Consider the following 10,449-nt stretch of genomic DNA (forward strand, 5'->3'; position numbering starts at 1 on the left):
AGAGGAAAGAACGAGAGGGGAGATGAGAGTGCCAGAGGAAAGAACCGTTTCGTGTAAAATGAAAAAGCGAAGATGAGAGTAGGTCAGGTGTGGTGTGACTGATTTGACCGAGGTAATAGGCCTCGGTTCTACCTTCAACCGAGTCAATACGCCAAAATACAATCTTGGTTCTACCTTTAACCGAGTTAATATCCCAAAACACAGTTTATATGCTTCGGTCCTTACTAAACCGAGGCATATAAATTCATCAAAACTACAAAATTGCCACCGCTCTCTCATAGACTTCGGTTTTCGTTAAACCGAAGTCTATTGGACGAGTTAAAAAGCATAATTTTTACTAGTGCACCACCACTAGACGAAGCTCTCTTACCACTGCATCTTCTTCTTCTTCCATCACCACTTCCTCTAATCACTCACTGGACCACCTTCTTGCACCACAACGAACCAATGTTATCTCCAACCAAACACACCACAGTAACCTCACATTACACCACTTTTCAACAAACAAAAATTAAAGTAGTGGACTATTGGGGAGGTGCATTGGCATAGTGGTAGGACCATTAATGAAAGTATTGGGTGTTGGATAAAACAATAAAAACAAAAATTAAATATTATTAAAGGATAAAAAAGAAATGAGGAGATGTAGGAAGCATGGCGCTTGGTGGTGGAGGAAATAACCCTCGGAAAATTCCTGTGCAAGCACTGAGTATGAATTTGGGTCACTGAATCCACAACCCAAACCCTCTAGGAAAGAAACAAATTTCCACCTCAGCAAACAAATATTCACCTGTTTGACTGGTTTTGCTATGCTATTATTCGATATTATATAAAAAAATTGACTCTATTTAAAAGTAAAAAAGACTCAATTGTATAAAATAATATAGAAACAAAAATTAATGATAGACTTAATATAGATATCAAATAATTAATTAAGCTTTATCCTTTCATTAAACCAACTTCTCCTTTGTCTTTCTCTAGTTGTTTTCCTAGTGTCCTCCAGCACCATTGATCAACTCATTCTCTCTCTTTAAGATTTTCCATGACTATATGAATTTGTTTTTTTCTTCACGATATATAACTTCCATTTTCCTACTAATGCTCTTTTTAACAACTTTAAGTCTTTGATTCTAAGTACATTCTTTTTATGAAAGTGATTGTGTTTGTCTTTTATGTGTTTGGTCAAGACATAGATGAAAGAAATGAGTATGGATGAAAAATATGAGAAAGATACATACATATACATACGTGTAATCTATCTCTCTCTCTCTCTCTATATATATATATATATATATATATATATATATATTTTAAAAGAAGGATCATATAAGAAAATTTGAAAGATTTATTGAGACGGATATAAACTACAAAATTAATTAGTGAGTTAATTGAAACTCTAATGTCAAGGTGCTTTTAAACATTAAATTTGTGGAAAACTTTAGCAATTGACTTTATGTATGAGTTGTGATAATTAATATTCAAAGTGAACAATCACTTAGAAATACACACATATATTATTGTCAGCATACATGACGAGTAAAGGAAGAGCTTTAAGTTGGAACTCTGTTTGGTAATTTTCAATGTCGTGTGATTGTGTCCATTTTCCATGAATAATCAAGAAACATTGACAACTATGTTACTTTTGCAATTGGGTTTGGTACTGGTAATGCAGTCACTATTCTCATTATTTGTTGTGGTGGACATGACAACTACTTCGGTTGCTTCATGTTTCTGGGTGATTTCTGACGAGACTGTCTTATTCAACTTTTTCACTTCTTTGCTTTTACCCCATAGAAACATGTACAAGCCACATACAATCAGCACGCCTCCAATCACACTAACATTATGCACAAAAAAAGTTCATGTCATTCATTAGTCTTACATGAACTTTTAAAGGAAAAACTTTTTAATGCAACCATGGATAAACTATGAAAGAAACAAAGGATAATGTGAATCAGTCAAAAGAATGAAGGGATAAACAACACTTTTCATAAGAAGGAGAGATTGTTTTTAAGAAAAAGAAGTTTATTACTTTTAATTAATTGATTTATATTATTTGTTAACCAATTACTAAATTATATTTTTTAGATTAAATATGTTTTTAATCTATAAATTTAAATATAAAATTAAAATTAATTCATGTTTCAATATTAAAGTTTGATATATTTAGTATTTAATTGAACAAGAGCTTGACTTATACCTTCCTACATATAAGTTTTGACCTAACATCAAGCAATCAGCCACAGCCACAAGCACGAGCATCAGAGGGTTGAAAACAGATACAAACATCGGACCTCTCATTTTTACACACCATGCAATGGCGATTACCACTAATCCAGAGGCCACGATTCCCTACAAAACATTTTCATTCAAAAATAGTAATCATTGTTCTTATCTAGTTCGTTGTCCGAAAATCTAGTGCCATATAGCATAAGATGTTACCGTATAAACCACGGTTAGAATCCTAATTCTAGAAGACAACTTCCACTGGTTCCAGTCCTTTTCAACATAAAGGGCAAAGGCTGTGGCTTGTATTGCAGCCATTAAGGACATCAACGCAGTACTTGAGTGATGACTGGGGTATTCTTTGTTTATCTTAGACTGTTCCAACAAAATATGAAATTAAACTGCACAATTCTCAAATATATATGGAAAAATAGGAAGATTATATATGTACCTGAATGATGAGCCATAATGCAAAACTGAAGCAGCTTCCAAAACCACACAAAGCACCCAGAAATCTATGGCTAGAGTCAGTATTATGCAGAGTTAAAACATGGTTATTTTTATGCAGAAGATCAGTGTGGAAACTCTTAACATCAATTTCTTGCCCTTTGAAAAATGTCAGAAACATTGACCCTCCAATTCCTATAATCGTTCCCACCACCTTGGCCTTCCCTGCTGTGCTTCTCATATTCAACTTTTCCATGCTACCAAAATTCAAAAAAAACAAAATAATCCAACAAAGCAAGCTCAACAATGTTAAATCCATACTATATTAAGTTACTTAGTTTCTCTTTATAATTTTCTTTACTTTGAATTTATTTCCTCTAAAAAAATTAATTGTAAAATTCAATCCCACACACATCCATCAAACATAAGTAATGTAATTAACATAGTGAGCATTTTCTCAACGGTGAACTCTAAACATATACACCTTTTAACGGTGCATAAACCTTTACAATTAAAGAAAATTCATTGATAAATTAAAATATTTTGATAAGATGGATTTTAAAATTTTAATTATTGACAAATTATTTAATTGATAATGGATTCATTAATAAAATCTATATATATATATATATATATATATATATATATATATATATATATTTGTCAATATATATTTTATTAAAATTTATTTATAATTTATAATATTAATTAGAAAAAATATATTTTTGTTAATAAATTTCACTGATAAAATGAACGGTAAAATTTTTGTTTTAGGCTTTGATCATAAAATATGTAAATCGGTTAGTAATATTTTTTTTTAAAATTCATCAGGAAAATTTATAAACAAATATTTGATCAATGGACCTTTTACTATCGGTACATTTTCTGTAATTTTCACCTATACTAACATATTTTTTATGATTATCTTTGACTGAATAAATTTACTTTTTCTTGTAAAGGAAAAATTGGGTAAAACTATATTTAACTTTATCCAATAGTTATGAACTAAAAGTGAAAAGGACATCAATAAGAATGAAATAAGTAGTTTATGTTAATTGACGATCCTTTTAGTTTTTTATATTCAGTTCATGGTGTGTGTATGACACAGGTCTGATTTTATTCCATATATATATATATATATATATGGTTGTTAGTATAGGTGTAAATAAAGATATAAGTAAACTTTGAATTACTACCACGTGGTGTGTTTGAAGTTGACACTCAAGAAGTTTATATACAAGTTATGTGCGTCCTCCACTGGAACTAAAAAATAAAGGTTTATCAATTATTAGAAGTCACGTAAAAACACTTTTGGAGTTAGTGAACCAGATTTAAGTCACCAAACTCATCATGTATTCTGATTGCAATGTTTGCAATGATGCCATAGAATCTATATATGCTATCCACTGTCTCTCTCCCTTAATACATGGTCTATAAATTCTTCTATTACTGATAACACATTCAAATAAATATAGAAAAAAAAAACATATAATGGTTATAACTGGTGATTACGTACCCGCACGAGATTGCCAAAATAAAAGTGACTGCAGGAACAAGATTATAAATTGCTGTAGCGAATGTTGCAGACACCAAATCCAAGGCCTCCAGGAATAGATTATGCAATAAACTTGCACTGTGTATATTTGTTTCACAATCACAAACACATAAATATATGGATATTCTCTTTATATTACTATGCAATTTAGCAATATACATGCATGTCTAAAAAAATGTAAAGCAAAGGGGTGTGAACAGAAAGTTTAAACGAGCCATATACATACATGCATACATATAGATACATATATATATATACATACATACCCAAATAAGCCACTGAAAAATGACATGAAAAGCACCCTCCATGTCAACTTTGGTCTGCTCTTTCTGTTTTAAAAATGTGAGAAAAGAAAGTAAGAAAATGGAATGATGTTGTTCTTGTAATTGAAGTGGTTAAAAAGAAGAAAAGAAGTATGAGGGTTGAGAACGAACCTTTCGAAAATAAGAGCAAGAGAAAAAGTGAAAACTACTGCAAAAATAAGACGGTAGGCAGTGACTACCCTAATGCTCATTCCATCATTTATGGCCAGCTTATACAGCACATTAACAGAAGAATATGTAATTTGAACCAATACCATCAGCACCACAGGCTTTAAGTCTTGCACTAGGTTCTTCATCTTTACACAACCTGAAATCAAGTTTCTTTCAGATTGAAGAAGAAAATAGAGAAAAATATGAAGACATGAGTGTTCTAATCTTCCCCAAGTAGTGCATTTATATATATGTCTATGTAGACAATCAACAACACTTGGTGAATAGTCAAACTACTTCATGTATAACCAGTCACTCAATAAAAGAAACCATGAATAAATTAAGTTGCTTTTGTTTTATATATATAATTAAATTAATCAGTCTCTATGTCAGAACAAAAGCTTATTCAGGAACCAATTTAATGACTAAGTACGTATTTAAAGGTAACGAATATAATATCTGTAATTGAACTTAACATTATTACTGTTTGACATGTCAAATTTTAAGCTTAACGTTACAGTTAATAATTCTAATATTTAATTTTGAAATTATTGGCACCCATTTAATGAACAAATATACACTACTGTTCACTGGAAATAAAACAATTAATAAAGAATTGTTCATGATACAATTAAAATTGGAAAGTAAGAGAAACTAAATATATACCAGACAAGCAGAAACTAGGGAAAAAAATGACATTTTCTTAAAAGCGAAGGAACATGCATATTTGTAAATGAAAGTAACAGTTGAGAATGTAAAAATGTGAAAATGAGAAAAATCTTTTATATAATTTACAGATGTTTTTAAGATATTTTTATTCTTTCTAATTTAGTATAGTCTTATTTTTTTAAAAAAAAATAATATTTTTAATTCATGTAATTTGATAAAAAAAAAAGTATCTTTTACTTTTGTTTCCTCCAAAAGCTTTCGGCCTAAAATCATCAAAAGAAAAACTAAAAAAAAAAAAGGATCTGATATATTTGACGGTAAAATGTAAATTCAAAATATTTGCGATATAAATAATTTATAATTCATTATACATAAAAAAAAATATTGAAACATTTTTTTTACATAAAAAATTTTAAAGTTGGAAGTAAATAAGAAATCTTATTTATATTTGAGAGATTGAAAATATATTAAAGTCTATATCAACTTTCACTTTAAATAGACTAACGAAAAAGTTATATTAATGATTTGAAAATAAGTCTCTAACGGAATATTCTTTTATTAAAGTAATATTTAATATAAATATTGAGACTTTACATTTGTAAAATAATTTGTATAAAAATATTTTATATGAAAACAAATATTGCTTTGAAGACTTGACCTAAACCTAAGGCGGCGCTAATTTTAGCCGTTAATCGTGCTCCACGCCTTTTCTCTTTGATCAGGATAGATATGGATTTTAGCAAAAAAAAAAAGGTAAAAAGAAAAAAGATAAAGAGGAAAAGAAAATATTGCGAAAATTCAGTAGGAGCAATGTATAATAACTACTTTGGTAACCATGTTCAAACCAATTTATTAACTTTTTTTAGTATCTTTTGGACTAGGAACACAACTTTCTAGTTAACAATAAAGACACTGAATTTTTCTTTCCTCTAAATACTTAGCTCAACTACTTGTTTAAAATTCAAGATTATTGACAAAACTATATGATTATATATTAATTTCTTCATAAATACTTTTAGAAAAAAAATCAATTAAAAATAGTTTATGTATAATCTAATTTATAAAAGCTCTGTCATATTAGCTTGTATAAAATTTAATTAACATGTGATAAGTAAATTGTAACTGAAATATAAATTTATTTTTATTTTTGTTTGTGTTAAAAGTGTTTACAAAAATGTTTATGGAAATAAGCTCTATGAGATTATAATAAAATAAGAGTTTGTCCTATCTACATATTAAGTTTATATGTTTAATAAAGTTTTACATGTTGTCTTTTTTTAATATATTCATAAGTTATTCTGTAGACTTTATTACAGTATATATGTTTTAAAGGTAAGGGATATAAATATTTAAAATATATAAAAATTAATTATAAAAGTTAGTACATATTTAAATAATTTTATTTTTAAGTGTATCTTATATAAATGTGCTATAAGAAACCATAATGTATAAATTACATATGTTAAAAAGCCATTTTTTTTAAGTATTAGAAAGAAAACGTACAGGTAATTGACACAAATTGGTTTCATTCTTAATTAATAGCTTGAAAAGGGATTTCATTATCTACAAAAAAAAAAAATATTTAAGCGTGAAGGGGTTAGCAATGAAAATAACAATAGGTATATATTTGATTTGGGCCTAAACTAATTTTCAAAAAAGATGTAAAATATCATATATTGGAAATTAGTATAATCAAAACTAGAAAGAGAAATGTGTATATGACTAGCTGTGAATAGTATATATGACTAGCTGTGAAGCATCTGAGTGATATTACAGTGAATAAAATAGCAAAAAGAAAAATAATAAAAATCATCTCAACTAAAAATAAAGAAATTATATGAGAAATGGTCTAGAAACTAAAATGAATAAACCACTGCCACAAGTTTTTTACTTTGAACTGATGTGAATTAAGTTTTTCATAAGATATGAAAATTAGTTTTTACTTGGAGTACAACTTCAATCATGACAAAAGTAAATGGTTAAAGGCATAACCATATGTCTCAGCCATTCTAGAAGACTAGTATGTGGCTGAGAGTGAACGGATCGAAACGGGTGTTTGCTGATGCAAGCAATGTGAAGCACTTTCACCAAAAGACAAAACGCTGTACGGTAAAGTTTGTACTAGAAATAAAATCAATTAAATCTAAGATAAGTTTATAATATATAATTAAAAAGTAAATTTCATTAGTTTTGTAAAATTACATTAAATTTAAAGATTATTTTTAAATTTATTATTATTAAAGTTATGAACTTGAGTCTATCTTAACATTGTTAGAATTATCACACAACTCATTAATATTTAAATGAATTCAAACTCTTTTTATAAATTAATTTTGTGAGATTAAATTAAATTTAAAATATAACTTTAAATTTGCTCTAGTGACATAGGTGTTTTAAAACTTGTGTTTGCGTGTATCATAAAAGATATTACTTTTAATATTGTTTTCTTCTTAGTCAAGTCTTTTCTCGTAAGATAGGTCTGGAGTTAGTGAAGGACAGTTTCTTCCATAATTTAAGGCCTTCATAGGGTCTATAAATAAACTCTCATTTACTTTTCCAAATAGACACTTCTCTAATTCTCCTTTATTTTCTTATTTTCTTCCTTTCCTCTTTTCTTTCTTATAAGATCCTAGATTTATTATTTTATCTTTTTTAGAGTTCCTTGCTAGTTTTGTTATCTTTAGAAATTTCTAAGAAGTTCTTGTTGTATTCTTGAGGCCTTGCACAATATACAGGAGATAAGTCCTTAAGAATAGTGGATTTATACACCTTAAGAAATTTTGTTTGTGATATGTTGTCAACATTTTTTACAACAATCTTAAGGACTTATGGCTGACAACAAGAACCAAATCTGGAGAATCAAAACATTGTTTTCAGAACTCAAATGGTCTTTGTAAAACCTTTCACGGATGTGTCAAAAATTGAAGTTTTCTCTAGTTAGAATTTTCGATGTTGGCAAGAACATGTGTCTACCTTTTTAGACATGTATCAAGTTGTTTTTTCTCTTTCATCTTCAAAATCCAACTCTAATCTTCCTTCAATTACAAAACAAGTTAAAGATTTGATTCATACAAACCAGTTATGTCGACATACTTTACTTAGTACACTTTATAATGATTTTTTTATTGTTCCTATACAAAAGCAAAAGACATTTGGGATTTATTGATTCTCAAATACACTGCTGAAAATGTCGTCAAACAAAGGTTCATCATTGGAAACTACTATCGATTGGAAATTATTGAAGCTAAGAAGATAAGAATATAAGGTCTCAAATTAATGAGTAACACAAGCTGCTCGAAGATATCAAAGCGGAGAACATTCTTCTACTAGATGAATGTGTTTCAGAACTTCTGATCGAGAAATTGCCACCATCCTGGATTGACTACAAACAACTACTGAAACACAGACACATGAAGATGTCACTTCCAGAGCTCATCACACACATGATTATTGAAGATACCAGCAGAAAAAGTGTGCTACTACAAGGGATATTGTACTCAACATTTATGAAAATATGAATAAATCTTATTCTTCTGCTTATATTATTGATTCGTATGATATGTGGCATGCTAGATTAGGACATTTGAATTCCTCATATGTTATGAAATTACAACCGTTATATATGATTAACTAATATGCATGATAACCAAAGTAGTAAATGTCATATATGTGTAGAATGTAAAATAACAAAGAAAACATGTTATCTTGTAGATTGTCAAACTGAATTATTAAGGTTAATTCATACTAATCTAGCTGATCTAAAACAAACCATGTCTAGAGGCGGTAAAACTTATTTGGTAACCTTTATAGATAATTATTTTAGATACAACAAAGTATACTTAACCAAACATAAAGATGAAGCTTTTGATGTGTTTTAAACTTATAAAGCAAAATTAGAAAATGAACTAAATAAGAAAATTAAGATGATTAGATGAGATAGAGGTGGTGAATATGTATTTTTTAATGAATTTTGTGTTAGAGAAGGTATTATCCATAAAATAACCCCCACCATATGCACCTCTGTCTAATGGAGTAACCAAGAAAAAGAGTAGAACTCTTAAGAAAATGATCAATGTCATGCTTATTAGTTCTACTGCACCTAATAACCTTTAGAAAGAATTACTGCATGTTTTTTACAAAATAGAATACCTCATAAGAAAACTGGTAAAACTCTTTATGAGTTGTGGAGAGGTTATCAACCTAACGTTAAATATCAAAAAGTGTGGGGGTGCCTAGCTAAGATGATATTACCTATCCTAAGAAAAGGAAAATAGGCTCTAAAACCTCTGATTGCATGTTCATAAGCTATATTGAACATAGTGCTACCTATAGGTTTCTAGGTCTTAAAAGTGATATACTTGAGAGTAATTTTATAGTGGAGACGAAAAACGCTACGTTTTTTAACATGTGTTTCTCTTAAAGGTTAGTGAGACATCTGACCTTACTGATAATAATAATAATAGTGATCTCTTGTGTGAGAATTTAAGAAAAAGTAAAACATAGAGGAAGGCAAATTTCTTTGGTAATGATTTATGTACTTATTTAATTGATAATGATTTAAGTAACTATGTAAAAGTTTTTAGTGCTTTTGATGCAAAACAATGGGATAAAACCATTAGGGCTAAAATTAAATCAATTCAGAAAAATAATACTTGGACCTCATTAGCTTTGCCTAAAGGAGCAAAACCCATTGGTTATAAGTGGATCTTTAAGAAAATGAATCACCTTGATGGATCTATAGAGAAGTATAAGGCCAGGTTAGTAGCTAAAGGCTTCACTCAAAATAACATAGATTATTTTGATACCTTTGCCCTTGTGATTAGGATTTCATCCATTCGAGTGTTGTTAGCCTTAGTAGCTATCCATAAGCTAGTAATAACCCAAAAGGATATTAAAACTACCTTTTTGAATGGTGATTTGGAGGAGAAAATTTATATGATTCAACTTGAAGGGTGTGTTGTACTTGGTCAAGAGAATAAAGTATGCAAACTCTTAAAATCTTTGTATGGGTTTAAACAAGCAACAAAACAATGACATGAAAAACTTGATAATGTATTGCTATATGATGGTTTTTCACCTAAT

The 10,449-nt window shown here is 28.8% G+C and overlaps 1 protein-coding gene across 1 annotated transcript; it reads right to left on the reverse strand.

Moving 5' to 3' along the window:
- Positions 1-1,357: 1,357 nt before the first annotated feature.
- On the reverse strand, positions 1,358-4,895 carry LOC148205860 (WAT1-related protein At1g25270-like). The gene is made up of 7 exons (XM_088103892.1): positions 4,660-4,895; positions 4,492-4,554; positions 4,187-4,303; positions 2,675-2,927; positions 2,440-2,598; positions 2,198-2,349; positions 1,358-1,834 (listed from the first exon to the last, which is right to left on the reverse strand). Exons 1-7 carry the CDS (start codon positions 4,842-4,844, stop codon positions 1,612-1,614), a joined length of 1,152 nt encoding a protein of 383 aa, XP_087960018.1. The 5' UTR covers positions 4,845-4,895; the 3' UTR covers positions 1,358-1,611.
- Positions 4,896-10,449: the final 5,554 nt, after the last annotated feature.

The sequence above is a fragment of the Vigna umbellata genome, chromosome 1 (assembly GCF_029865625.1).
Source record: "Vigna umbellata cultivar VRB3 chromosome 1, Vumbellata_1.0, whole genome shotgun sequence".
Lineage (NCBI taxonomy): Eukaryota > Viridiplantae > Streptophyta > Magnoliopsida > Fabales > Fabaceae > Vigna > Vigna umbellata.

What these genes read in the sequence shown, in the direction of transcription:
- LOC148205860 (XM_088103892.1), bottom strand. Translation starts at nt 4,844, where the DNA reads ATGAAGAACCTAGTGCAAGACTTAAAGCCTGTGGTGCTGATGGTATTG. An exon ending in TTCTAACCGTGGTTTATACG is followed by an intron (nt 2,350 to 2,439) that starts GTAACATCTTAT and finishes AATGTTTTGTAG; the next exon opens with GGAATCGTGGCCTCTGGATT. An exon ending in CAAAACTTATATGTAGGAAG is followed by an intron (nt 1,835 to 2,197) that starts GTATAAGTCAAG and finishes GCATAATGTTAG; the next exon opens with TGTGATTGGAGGCGTGCTGA.